This window comes from Salarias fasciatus, chromosome 12 (genome assembly GCF_902148845.1).
Source record: "Salarias fasciatus chromosome 12, fSalaFa1.1, whole genome shotgun sequence".
NCBI classification, from domain to species: Eukaryota; Metazoa; Chordata; class Actinopteri; order Blenniiformes; family Blenniidae; genus Salarias; species Salarias fasciatus.
Window position 1 is genome coordinate 21161972 of NC_043756.1, and position 14644 is coordinate 21176615.

The window sequence follows — 14644 nt, forward strand, 5'->3', positions numbered from 1 at the left end:
TCTCTGTCTTCTGTTGTCTCCTCTTCTCTGTCGCTCTCCTGTGTGCATCTCTCCTTCCTTCTTCCTCTCCTCTTCCGTTTGCTCTGCTCCACTTTGTCTTCTTCTCTTCATATTCGTTTATCCTCTTCAATTCTTTCATTTTTTTCCCTCTCTTTCTGTCTTCGATTTTTTATCCATCTTTCTCGCAGCTTCTCTAAGACTTTATTTTCTAAATTACTAGTCAGTATAGTTGTTAGTTGTGATGAAACTTCTTTAAACTGTTCATTAAGGACTTATTTTCACTCCCTATTAGACACGGACGGCCAAGTTTGCTTTTGTATAATTTTAAAAATCAAAATAAAATCTTGTAACCAGTCAAGAAAGTTGGAAACCACTGACTCAAACATGAAAATAAAGTTGAAATAAAAAAAAAAAAAAATTCATTTTGAATAGTTCATTCACTAATATAAAATGTCTTACCAGAATAACACAAAGTTAGAATAATATATTAGTCTGATGAAATGTTTTACATTTTAAGTTGTACAAGTTTTCTGAATCATTCCCACAGCATGAAGGAAAACCAGTAAAATCTCATTGAGATTCTGATTCAGTTTCAGATTTAACATCTTTATTTATCAGCAGAGGGACTTTGCTTTGCAATCAGCAGTCTTGTAAAATGAATGAAATAACAATGAATCAATGGCAGCCTGTCAAACATTCAGACAGTCAGTCAGAGACAACAGATCAGCTTTCAGAAGAGCGTCGATGTAGAAAACACAGCTGATCAGACTTTATAGCATCACGTTATAATGTCCTGAGGGAATAAAAACCTGATTTTATGTCACTGCCAGCATGAAGAAAACATTAACGAAAAATTAAACACAATTCAAAATGATCTAAATTAAACATTTTGTTAATTTATCGCAGCCATGTTACATTTTTGGGAAGAGTTTATTTTTGTCTAGTCGGAAAAAGCTGCCTTAACTTGGCATTTCAGTTGTTGGGTAGTTTACCAGATAAACTGAAGTAGAAAAAATTACATTTGTTGGGATCACAAAAAAATCTCAAATTTAGAGCTTTTGAATGCATTTTTTTTTTTTACCAGTGAAATATTTATAAGTTGTACAAAAGAAGAAATCCTGATTAAGATGAAATAAGTTGGGGACTAGGCTGTTATTTTACTGCGGAATTTGTTATTAGTGCAGTGGAAATCAATAATAAAGTGCAACAGCTGATACAGACTATATATGAAAACCAGCAAGATTTCAAATGAAAAACTTCTATCGCCAACAGAAAATCTTATGCTCTGCCGTGTATGTCATTCATTTCTCTTCTTATTTTCACTCCTCTGTTGTTTCTTCCTCGTTTCATCAACACATCCATGCAACAGCACTTTACTTAATTGACTGAAGGCTTATTTTCAAGATAAGAAAGAAAAAAAGAACACAGCTTGTGAAACTGCTAAAAAGTTAGCCACTAAATAATATTCATTTGAAAAACCTGGGAGAAGAACTTGGAAGAAGAAATCTGTTTTGTTGTGTATTAAAAAGATTTTTTTTTCTTTTCTTTCGTGTGGCAACGGGACAACAGTGGTTAAAGCACTGCAGAGAAAACTCTGAACCTCAGGACATGATGTGAGGACCCTCTGGTCCCTCTGATACACCAAACAAAATATTTAGAAATGAGAAAATATCAACTCTCAGGTGTTGCTGATGAATATTTTGAAATCTACATTTATGACTTTTTAGAGTCGCTAGAACAAAAAGACAGCTACGCATGTTTAAAAGTAAATCTTTCAAAAAAGTCGAATCCTAATGTGCACATGACGTTTTTCTTTTTGAAAATCAGAACATTAAGGAGTGCTGCTTATTTGGTCTCTCGTCCCGTAAAATGTGTTTCATTAAAGTGATCCCCTCGAGCATGTTTGGTGAAAGTGACACTCGGTGCACCTGGTCTTTTTATATGCATATACTTGCTCTCTCGACCCCCCGATCCTCATTTTCTTCCTTGGTATTCTAATACTCGTCGTCGTTTTCGTCTTCACCGCCACCGAGGCAGTTTTCCGTCGCTCGCCCACAGCTCCCGCTGACTCACCGACACACACGGTTCGCTCTTTAACCAACGGCGGAAGAGGAAGTGGAGTAGCAGGGGGGAGGACAGACAATGGGCCCAGAGAGGAGTGAGAGAGATGCTTGAAGGCTGTCGGTTGAGGTGTGGGTGTGAAGTCCATTCAGGAGCTTCAGAAGCTAAACTGAATAGTGCAGCAGATCACAGCAAACGGTTCTCTCCTCTCTGGAGCTTTTTGACTTGGAGCAAAAAGCTTTTTGAATTTAAGTAGCAGCTTGTGAGGGGAGGCCTACAGTACTTCTCGTTTTCTTGACTGAAATATGAGATTTTCTGGTTTTGGATGGAGGACTCGGTGCGATCATGAGGACAAATATTTCTGTTTTGTCCTCGTGAAACAGTTTTGTAAACAACAGCTGTTCTTCAGTTGACTGGCACAGCTTCATTTCTGTGTTCCTTTCAATTCTGAGTTGAACATTCAGTTTAATATGAACAGCAGGCCCTTCTCTTCTTCAGTATATGGATATGTTACTCTTTATAGAAATCATCTTTTTGTTTGTAGCCGTGCATATCACTCAGTACTGATGAGTGTTTGCAGTTGATTCTGGATTTTTAATTTTTTTTATTTGCACAGTTTGTACTCAAAAAAACATTTGATTTGAGTTCATCTGTTTCTTTCGAGTTGTTAGTTTTAACAATGAATATTCAGTTACAAGAAAATAGTCAATCTGGGTCAAACTGGAACATTTTAGAGCGTTTCAACAGCTGACCGTCCTCGATTTGCTCTTAAACAACAAACCTCTAAAACCTTCCTGCCATTTGTCATCAATTCCTGACAAGTTATGGCTTTCAAAACACTTGAAGTTATCACTCTTAAAGTTCCCAATGATCATGTCTCTAACAGTTTTCCATATCTGTCTCACATCCTATTTTATTGATCTTGCGATAACAATATTTTCTTAAACTTGAATCTTGTGCTTTATTTAGTTTGTGAGACCTAGAATCCTAAAAATGTGAAAAATAGCAGACTTGTAGACATTTTACCTTTTAAAAAGTTCATGTATGATGGTGGATATTGTAGTGAAGGTTGATAAAAGTGTGTAAGTACACAGTAAAGTTACAGAAATGTACACTTTAATGCAGATGACACCGTAGATGCAGGAACATATTCTCACCAGAAGCTGACAAAAACATTAAATAGCAAAAGCGCAGCACCACTCGCTATGTTGATGAAAAAAAAAATACAACAGCACCATTGAGATATTGTCCCAGCAGTGACGCAATGTCATCTGCAATATTTGTTCAGAAAAATCACACAGAAAATACATAATTATACAAGTGAATCATGCTTATTTGTAGTTATAAGTATTGATATGAGTCAGAAATCAAAGTGAAGTCATGAAACACAAGACTTAAAAAGGATGAGACGTCACATCAGTTCTTAAAAATGACTGGGAACAAACACTGAAAGGCACTTTTAATCGGCACTTACTGCTCCACAGGAGGCCTTCCTCTCCGGGTTGATGCTGTCGAGGCTCAGCAAAAAGGTGTAAAATGCGTTTTTGACATCATTTTCTTGGGAGGTCAGTTAGCCAGGCCTCACGATAGTGACGCTTGACCTTAGGTGTGGTCATGTGACGAGTTTGACACAACACGTGTAATGACCAGTAAGCCGACTGACAGCAACAAATTAGTTATTATAGTCTGCAAGTGACAAGGGTTAGCTTAAATTCTAATAACACAATCGCAACAGGAGAGCGAACTCGACCGTCGTTTAAGCCAGCAGTGAAATCTGTGTAGCTGAATTAGCGCTGCGCTCCATCAAAGGTTAAGAGAAGCCCAACATGGAGAGCCCAATTACCTCCAGGACAGGATTTGATTGCTGTCAGTGTTGTATTGTTGTTGTCTACAGGTATAGGTCAGCGAAGTACTGGATGGCAGCAACAACAGGCGGCTGAGAGGGACATTTATCACTCATGACTGAAAGGTCATATCCTGCAGTGTGCTCTCATTAGCCGTCATTAATGCAAAAGTACCAACTCTGGAAAATACATGCAGGAAGTAATGGCAGAAAATGAATGTGTCAAAAGGCAAATTGTTGCCCATCTATTTTTAATATTACAGGAATGCGCCTAACCTAGCTGCGTTCTTCACAATTTAAATATCTGTTAATGTTGAAATACAAGAAAACGTCCACTTTGGTAAGAATGTTCTGAAGTAACCAAAGAAATCACTACATGTGTTGAATGACTGTAATTTATTCACATTATGCAGCATTTTGCACACATTTGAAGGTAAAAATATGATTCTAATATAGACCAAAATAACATTTTCAATGTACTGGTTTTCTAAATGTGATTATTATGCTGAAATTTCCTTTCTTGTTTTGATGAAGGTGTTATTAAAAAAAAAACAAATTTCTATTACTAATGAACCTCCTCAGTTTATGGCAAAGAAGTTTTTCTTTTTTTAACGTTGCAAAGGAGACGCTATCGTCGGTGATTATTTTATGATGACTTGCATTTCATTACAACATGCATGAGAAATAGATCAGATGAAATCGTAATTAAAGATTAATTACAGAATGAAATAACACTTTCCTTACATTGAGGCAATAAAAAGCTTCAGTCACACACACAACTCACACAAGCTTGCTCTTCTCTTTTCTGTTAGTTTCTTTTTTAATATAAAAAAAAATGGCGCTCTTGATAATATATTCTACTTTTTGTTGATCCTGATAATGTGGGAAATTTCCTTGTTTATTGAGCTTTCAAAACTGCTCATCGAGCTGTCTACAAACAGTTGCTGGACCTGATGAAGTGCTGTTTTGACCTCTTAACAGCTGCTAAACTGAACAAGCTTATTGCCTGATGGATAATTTAATAACTCTGCCATGTTGCGCAGTTGTTTTCCGTCTGCAGTGCAAACGCCTGATGACATCTGTCTGTCCCTCCCACCGTGTAACCCTCACAGTTCGCTCAACACTGTATTGCACACCCATCCAGACGCGTACAGATGCAGACGCGCTCATTTCGCTCGCCCCTCCCCTCTGAACGTCTCCCATCCAGGCCAGTCCTCCCCCCCGCCTCCACCCTCGCTCCCTTGGAGACCGGCGAGAAGTGGGACTTTAATTAGCTACGATAATTAGTCCCACTCTCACACAGACCCCGGACTGTGCAGCATCACACCTTGCCGCCCTCTGTCAGAAGAGTCTCTCCGCTGATGTTTGATCGGATCAAGGCCAATATGTGTACGACTCGGAAGTAAAATATACCCAAAGCTACCTCAAGGAATCTGTCCTCGTGAGAGAGTAGGAGCTTTTTTTTTTTTTTAAGCTATTAGGATGTTTTGTTAGAAAAGCATTAGCTTTTACAACCTAAAAACTACCAGAAAGCAAAGAAACAGAGCTCAAGATTTCCAAGACAGTCATACATTTCTATTACAGAATCAATCAATGATATTAGAGAACTGTCAGACAGTGGATGTTAAAGATATCTTGGAAAGAGGTTCAGAATCACTCACCAGTTTCCCTTTTTAGACTTTTATAGCCATAAAATCAAAACAACTCCAGGTGGCCAGAATCCAGTTAAAATTATGAGAAGGCAGAAATACTTTTAGGAGAGAAAATTGGAGCTCTCAGTGAAAAAAAACAATAACAGGAGCTCCAGTCAAGATGATATTGTGATGTATAGGTGAGGTCATGTTTTGCTGACGTTGCAGCTTTGGACATGTATTAGTCAGCAAGGGAACAATCAAATCAGTTCTCCAGATTTACACACACATTGAAAGGCCTCGTGAAATGACGTGATGATGAGTGATGTTTTAATTTGAATACATTTAAGTGCTTCTGATAAAAACACTGAAACAATAGAGGGTGGAATTGAGATTAGATTGACATCTTCGGTCGCGCCAGATGTGTGTGATACACTTGGGTCTCGCCGGCATCTGGAGGCAGAGCTGCTGTCGTTGCAAAGGAGAAATGCTGTAAAGCTGCGTTTGCATTTCTGTTGGATGCAGAATTGGTAAACGCCCCGGAGTGCATTGTGAATCATCAGGTTCTCTTCCGGGAAGAGAAAAGCATCAAATTCGATGTGGAAATATTTCAATAATCATTTTTTTCTGACAGTTTTTTGTCACAGATTAAAAGATAAGTCAGCATCATGACTGTCGGCTCCATAGAACAATGAGGAAAAAATTTGTTTGTCAGTGATCGTTAAGACTTAATTTCCATGGAAAAATATTTTACAAGTATATCTTGTTTGTTCTCTCATTTTTATATCTCTTAAAGGAAGATAGTGAAGCTCTCAGATTGTTTTTGAAGGTATTTTTAGCATTACAAAGAGCTTTGACCTGTTTTCTTTTATTGCTGTAAGAATATTACAGTCATGAGTGAAAAAACAAGGAGCCCTCCCCTGATGTGCGGCTGGCTCAGCGTTTGATATTCCTCCCTGCAACACTTTAGTTTCCTGCTGAGAACAGTCGGACGTTGTACCTCAAAGTGCTGAGCAAGCCACATTTTTTGGCCAGTGTGACAACGGCGATATTTTTTCTCCAAACAGAAGCCAAGAAACGGAGCCCCCCCCCCAGAATGAGATGATTGTTTTACACTGTGAGAAGTCAGCCTCTTACAGAAAAAGATAAACAAAAAATTATATGATATGAAGCTGGTATATGATGCACCAATTGGAGTTTGAACCCAGGTCCACTGCACTTAATTTCCACACACTCAATTTTTCAAAGTTAAATGAAAATTGTAGTTGTCAACCTTTTATTTTTTTAGGACAGTACAAAAAGTCAAAATATTTCCACTTGAAAACTGTCTTACTACATCCCTAGCTCTTTTTCTTAAAATAGCTCTAACAGGAGAAAAAGTGTTTTGTGATCTGATGTGTCTCAGTCACGTAACTTTATTGTGACTTGGATGACTTAGATTTTAAGACGTTTTAGTCTCTGTTTTTATCCATATCTAGATAAATTGTATGATGTCTTCCAAATGCGTTATAAAAAGCACAAGTCAGGCAAAGTGGCAGTATTGGGATGACTGTTGTTAGCTGTACGACCCACTCAAAGGATTCTTAAAATCCTCTATGCCCACATATGCTTTTGTGCTGTTTTACTGTTTTGTCTTCTCTATATGTTGGGTAATCACTAAATATAGCCGTCTTTTCTTTGTTTACTCATCCATCCGTCATGCGGTGAACAGTGAATCATTCATACATTTTTATGATTAGGCTTGAGGGGTGGACAGTGTTTGTTTTCTTGAGTTTCAGATGAATCAGTAATTATGCCATCCGACATGGTGTTTAAAGCTGACAGCACCAAAGGAGCATTCATAGATGGTGATGATGATGATGATGGACCTGCTCTTTTTGTGTGTAATTTTGTGTTGCAGTCAACAAAATCTCAGTTTGTGCACCAGTTGTATCTTATAGGTCGTTTCTTTGCTTCATCAGACTTTGCAAATCGAGGTCAAAAACACCCGAAAGTCACAACCCATGAAGACCATTGTCTTAGTTAGCCTGAATTTTCCGTTCATGTGAAATAAGCAAAGTTGTTTGGAACTGGGGGCCAATTGGGAAGGTTTCAGTTAATCTGTTACTATATCTAACATTTGTGATATAGATGACAAGTTGTAGGATTAAAATGATTTATTTTCATAAATTTCTCACGTTAAAGCCGCTGCTGCCATGTTGACTGACACAACTCTGTGAGTCCTCCACAACCTCTCACTGGCCCAATAATAAGTTCCCACTGTAGAAACATGCAGATGCATTTTCCCCTTTGGTAATGGGAAATGTCCAACTTTCCAGTTATTCATGAATTCCCCATTAATCAGATAAGAGAAGAAGCAGCGATCTCTGCAGATATATCTGATATCTGTGAATGATGTTCATCTTAGTAGAACATTAAAAAAAGTTGATCTACAAATGATTCCCTGGTAAAGTGGTGCTGATAATACCCACAATGCAATGGGGACAATCCAAAAAAAGATTTATGTTGTTACTCAGCAGTTTGACTCTTTCTGCTACGAAACACAGAGTTCCCGGTTGAATTAGGTTCATGTATGTTTGGATTCCGGTTTGTCAAGGTTTTGCAGTTTTTGATCTGTGTATTTGAATTAGTTTGAGTGTCCATTTTTTCAGATTTAGCCTGGGGAGACACGCATGGACGCACTCACGTAAACACGGTATCTCTTGATTCTCTCTCTCTTTCCATCCTCCCACTCAGTAGACACTGTGTGGGTGTGGATCCTGCAGGCTGCCCGTCTCCTTGCGCCTGCTATTAGTCACATATTCTGCACATTACCCTCTCTCATTGCACTGAGCCTACACGCGCACACACACACGCACACACACACACACACAGTGTTAGGTAGTGCCATGTGTCTCATTGTGTTGCGCACAGAAACACAGATGTGTTTTTCTCTTCTTTTAGCAATGAAACAACATAACCTGAAATCAACCCACCTCTCTGTAACGTCCTTATCCTCCTTATCCTCTTTCTTTTTGCAATCTGTCATTTTTCCTTTTTGGTTTTTCCTCTCCTCTCCTCTCCTCTCCTCTCCTCTCCTCTCCTCTCCTCTCCTCCGTCAGTGTTATTGTGACTTTTGTTGTTCTGCTGTGGCTACTTTTGTCTCTCATCATGTTAAAAAGAAAAAGCAAAATGTTTTGTTCCCTCCACCTGCATCCACCCACTCACCCCCCCTCGACATCTCCTCCCTGCATCAATCCCCTTTCCTCCTCCTCCTCTTTCTTCTTCTCAACCTGTCCACCCCCTCTGCTCTCCTCACTTTCTCCTCATCTTTAATCCTCATCTTGTTGAACACCCCTCCTCTCGATCGACACTCCTGTTTATCTGTCACCCCCCCGTCCTCCACCTCCCCTCCCCCTCTCTGTTTTGTCTTCACAGTCACTGTATCCATCAGATTCTAGAAAGTGTCCATCACATTCACCAACATGACATAGTGCACAGGGACCTGAAGGTTAGTATGTGTAGAGGAGCATCTGCATCCCTCACCCCTCCTAACCTCCCCCCTCCTCCCTCAGCCTTTTGCCTGCCTCCTTTCCTTCTCTCCTCCCCTCCTTCGTTCCTTCCTTCTCGATCTCGTCTGTTCGTGTCGCTCCTGTCGGTTGTTGGTCCGATGTCCGCCTGTCCGACTTGTGTGTTGGTATACTCTTTAGTTTTATTTATTTTTTTGCTTTCTTATTGTATTTTGTGTTTTTGTTGTTCTTGTTGTTGTTGTTGTTGTTGTTATCAGAGGACCCTGGCTTGCCTCACCGCCCCCTCCCAGCCCTCTCCCTCCTCTCATTTCCTTCCCTTTTATCCGCTCCCACTTTTCAATCATTTCTACAAAAAAAAGCTACATAACAAAAAGCTCCTGTTGCACTGACTGACAGGCCGATCGATAGACGAATGAGCTGCTGCCGCTGTGCGTGCCATCACCTGCAGCGAGCGCACTACTTCCTGCAGGTGTGATAAATATCCAGTGTTTACATCTCCACGCAAAGCCATCAGGTTCTCTCAAAAGGCTGTTTTGAAAAAAAAAAACAACAAACATTTATTTTTACTGGGTTTCTCTTCATTGATTCTTTTTTGTGTGCTCACTCCTCCTCAATTCTCTCTGTCTTCGAGATGTTTATTCTTCTTGTATTGATCTCAGTGTTTTCAGGACAGCGGCAAATAGCAAGGGTATCTTTATCAGGGACTCTACGGATTTTATTTGCGAAAACAAGAGTTGTGGTTTCAAGCAGCTGAGATGGTTTTTGATGTTTGTGCTGCTTTCTTTAGCTCCCTGTTGGCTGTCAATCGTCTCTGAAGCACTGTCTTGATGTAATGATGACATTAATGAATCTTTAATTAGTTTGCTATTTTATTTAAGACACAAAGCCACCAGAAGACAATTCATAATCCAGATTAAACTGCAGAGTAAAGGCAAAACCTGTCCTTTTTTTTCTCCTAAGATTTGAGCTCAGCTGGTTTTTGTGTGTGAGGTATCGTCACCCTGAGATTTAAAGAGCTTCCTGAGGCCTTCGCTGTGAAGGATGTGAAAATGTTTGAGTTTGGCAGGATATTGAAATAAACTGTGGCAATGTCGGGAAAGCTATCTGCTGGTGGGGCTGAAAAACCAAGTTGGAGGGAAAAAAAAACCTCAAGAGGAGACCACATCTTTTCATAAAATCTGCAGATGGCTCTCATAACAGATGGTGCGTTCACTGATCAGAAATATATTGCATAGAAATCACACAGATTTGGGCTTTATGCAAAAAATAAAAATTCCTTATACAAAGTGACATTCTGCACAATTAGGACCTTCCACATATTTACTTATTTTGAGAATATGTTTGGCAATCGTGCAATCATACCCCACTTTTTTTTGTTTTCAAGTTATCTGTTAGTTTCTTGTTGGTCTGTTGTGCTAATACTGTCTTCTTCTCTGAAAGAAAATGGGGATGAGACCACAGCACTGCCACCTTGTGCCCAAAAGGAGGAACAATTTTAGCTTTCCTCGTTTCTGATAATTAATAGCAAACACCTTGCACATATTAGTTTTTACTATATTGCCGTGCTTTCAGGACTCCAGTACTGTGTATACACACACACACACACACGAGGAGGGGGAAAATTGAATCTGACCTCTGTTGCATTTTAAATGAGGAGTTTATGCTAAGCCAACGCTTCCACTTTTTTGCCTTTTGTTTAAATATCTTCAAGTCTGAGTTGTTCCAGATTAAACCCCGTTCAGCACGTTTGGCTTTCACTCTGGTTCTTTGTGTTTAGCCTTTCAAGGAATTGCATAAAGCCCAATGAGTAATCAGTGAGTAGTGACTTTTCTGGCACGAAGGAGTCGTGAGTTTAGTGTTTGTCTTTTTTTTTTTCAACCCACTTCCTATGATGGAGCCTGGTTTGATTTACCACTAAATGCTACACACTAAACTAAGCAGTGCTTTATGGGCCAAGGCCGACGGGGACACTGCTGGAGAAAGAGAGGCGCAGAGAGACCAACACTCTCAGATACACAAGTCAATGCATTTTATCAGATTGAGGAAAATACCTTGTAGACCTATCTAGACACCTATTTCTTAGTCACATGCTGTGAGAAATCAGAGCAGAGCGTTTTAAGTCCCACGGTGCTCTTGTGGCAGCGATCTGCCGACCTAATTATCCAGTTTCTCTTTTGAAGGATAAAGCAAAGTGGGGTAACTTGTTCCTTCGCAGCAGAGCTGAAATCAAATATAACTCGTCGCCTGTTACATGCTCGCACGTGTTCTCCGAGCCGCTACGCAAAACGAGGCACACGCATGAATGGAAGGTGCAGGAGAACATTTACGTTTCACAGAGCAAGCTCGTTTTAGCCTTACTGACACATTTCCAGCCTCGTCCTCGTGTTGTCTTTTGGTGATCACTCAGCGTTCACTCGTTGGATGTGACCTACGCAGTATTTATATTTATTGGGAGACCTTTCGAGACCAGACACAGGAGCACTCTTAATTTATAGCTCTGAACTTTACAGTCATGCCAGTCCATCCTTCTCCCTCTCCCTCTTGTCCTCTCTTTCAATTTATCTATCACTTTCTCTTCTGTCATTGTATGAGTTTTTACAGATTGCTCAGACGTGTCTTTTATTGCATTTTTCCCAGTCTATTTTCTGCCCATTTTAATTATTAACATACACTTAAGAATGACTTTTATATGCTGTAGTGTTTAGGACTTTTTTAAGGGACAATTAAAAAAAAAAGTGATTCTGGATGATTTTGTTTTCCTTAATATTTGAGAAGTCTAGAATTACTGAACCACAGTGTGTGAAGGTGACCAAACAAACTTTTGAAATCAACTACGACACTTCCCATCATGCCTTAATGACTCAGTGGCATTTCTTCACTTGTACAAATTTCCAAAGTGTGACAGTTTAACCCTGGAAGCTATCCAGCACGTGTGCTACTTGAGCCGGAGCCAACACACATGGTTTCCTATCACTGCTCGGCTAATAAAAAGAGTCACTGCCATCACGGTGCTGTAACTTTTCACCAGTGCACTCAAATATGAATGCTCCTTTATTAGAGCACAACTCTTCTAAAGTAACACAAGCTGCTGGTCTGCTGACAGTTCCACTCATGACCTGACAGTTACACCAAAGCAACAGCACTTTATCGTCAAGCAGATTTGTTTTTTTTTTTTTTAATTGTGGCAACGTGCAGTTGACATTTGAATTTTTCAAGACTCTTAAGATCTTAAAATATACAATACAGGGTGTATAGGAGACATTAAGTCATGGAGGCTCATAATACTGGATATTCAATCAGAATGTGCGATCTTATTAAATGTTCTCATTAAACTAAATAATTTAAGCTTATTCCTGAATGCTGTGGGCAAAGATGTTACGCACATACATTTAAACTTGGATGTTTCGACAGTTTTGTACAAGCAATGCTTTCATTGTTTTCAAAGTAGTGAGAGATGGTGTATTCAACAGTTGTTTGACGTTTTATTCCAGGAAGACGGCAGAAACTTATTACAAAGCTAACTGTTACAGCAGCCTTCAACTTATTCTCGTTACATTTGCTCACAGATCTGTTGTAAATGTCATATATGGATATCTTAACTTCCACAATCAACTTAAAAACCCTGTTAAAAAAAAAAAAAAATTGAAGATGTCAGTGCACAGGAAGCACATCTGCACGCTTTAGCTTTTTTCTGCGCACAACGACACATTACTATTTGTATACACGTGTGTGTATGTGTCTGTTTGTGCTGCTCTGTGTCAGTTCATACCTTCCACAGTTGGACCAAAGCAATGTTACATGGCCCTGGTTCCTTCTACTTGTATCTGTATATTCATCCCCTCCCGATACATGTCGTCTCGTCCCTGCACACACTCCCGACTCTTTCAGCCCCTCAGTGTCCCTTGCACAGTTTTTGGCTTTTGGAATTTTATTTTTAGCGTCCGGTGGCTTACTGACACCAGAATGACAACTCTTGTCAGCAGAGACTGGCTAGACTTGCGGTAGAAATGGCATCAGTCCCAGACACATCTTTTTAATGTTATTAATTGCACAATGACTCACTCCTTCCCTTACCTCCTTTATCTGTGCTTCCTGTGCCCCCTCCTCTGGCCAGCTATGTCTTCACACCCCTCTTTCATCACCCCCAAAGCCTGCTGGCTCCAATGCAGAGGGAGGTGGTGCGTCGAGAAATCCAATTGTGTGTCTCACAGTTTGTCTGATGTTATGTTAGTTTATAAAGGATATATACCCGAAGACAGGAAACGTAAACTACATCCCCTGGTTAATTGAAGATTGCTTCCAAGGAGTTTTCTGTTGCAGCGCAATAACATCCGCGCTCCGGGCCAGCTGACTGAAACCCACCGCTATAGCCAGCCCCCAAAAACTTCACTTATGAAGGTCACTGATGACATCTGCTGTGCTGGAGAGTGTGCCATCTCCCCCGCTGAAGCCAATTCAGACTTGGGTCACCTTTCCAGTGAGAGGCCCACACAGATGAGGAAGACATGTGGGCCTTTTTTTGTCCTTTATTCCTATTACTTATTTTTTTTTTGTTTTGTTTGTTTATTACTGAAAATTACTAAAAGGTGCAAGTTGTTGAAATAAAGTGATCAAAATTGACCATCTAGTTAATGTAAGGTTAGCACTGACTCACACTAGTAAAGTATTAATTGAGTTTGAGCTAGCTATGATATGAAATAGCTCATCTTTGTTTTACAAATGTGATATCTTGCTCTTTTGTGCCAATTCGTCAAACACTGGTTTGCTATCAGTCAAATCAGCATCAGCTCGTGCAATCCAGAACAGCTATCCATTAGTTTCTCTTGGGTTTTTATTATATTCATACATCCACTCCTTACTCAGCATTTTTATCTAAACCCAGCCAACATATAACCTCACACTCAGAGCCCGGTGTATTTACTGTACTCGCTTCATTTTGGGCTGTTCTGCTGACCAGCGTTTTAAGGATTGAATACATACATGTTATTTAATAAACTGTAAATCCTGAATGCGAGCTGAGCTGTGGGTCAACCAAAGCTATTAAAATTGTCCCGGTGTGATGCCTGCAACAGAAGAGCCCTCTCAACACCTGTTCTGCTCCTCATACAGTCCACCACCACCTTCCCTTCCTTCCTCCCCTCCTCCCCCATCCCTCCCCGACCCCCAACCCCCGGCCTGTGCACGGGATTGTAGCGCTGCTAAGACTAACATGCGCCCCCCCCCCCCCCCCTCCTCCCTCCTTGGTGTTTGCATGCAGTCATTGCATCCAGCAGATCCTGGAGGCGGTGCTTCACTGCCATCAAATGGGCGTGGTGCACCGGGACCTGAAGGTGAGTGATGGGGGGGGGATTACCACACTGTCCCTTGCGAGTTATATGTTTGTGTAAAGTGGGGGGGGGGGGTGATATTTGTATGTCTGATCAGCTCTGTGATGTTTGTTGATATGTCACTGCAAAGGCCGCAGGAATCATCAAGACTTTTCCTTTTAACCTCTGAGATAAATTGATTTTCTTTGTATCACTAAATCACTGTGTGAATCAACCTAGGTTGAAATAACTTGTGCTGTTCGAAGGCCCAAGTCCCAAGTCAGACCCATAACA

At 40.2% G+C, this 14644-nt stretch overlaps 1 protein-coding gene across 9 annotated transcripts in view; it reads left to right on the forward strand.

The window, feature by feature from the left end:
* Positions 1-14644, forward strand: part of camk2b1 (calcium/calmodulin-dependent protein kinase (CaM kinase) II beta 1) — a 74471-nt gene that overhangs the window by 20858 nt on the left and 38969 nt on the right. For all 9 annotated transcript variants that reach the window (XM_030105645.1, XM_030105636.1, XM_030105638.1 and 6 more), the window contains exon 6: positions 14302-14374. In XM_030105645.1, the coding sequence (XP_029961505.1) occupies positions 14302-14374 (73 nt within the window). The remainder of the gene's footprint in view (positions 1-14301; positions 14375-14644) is intronic.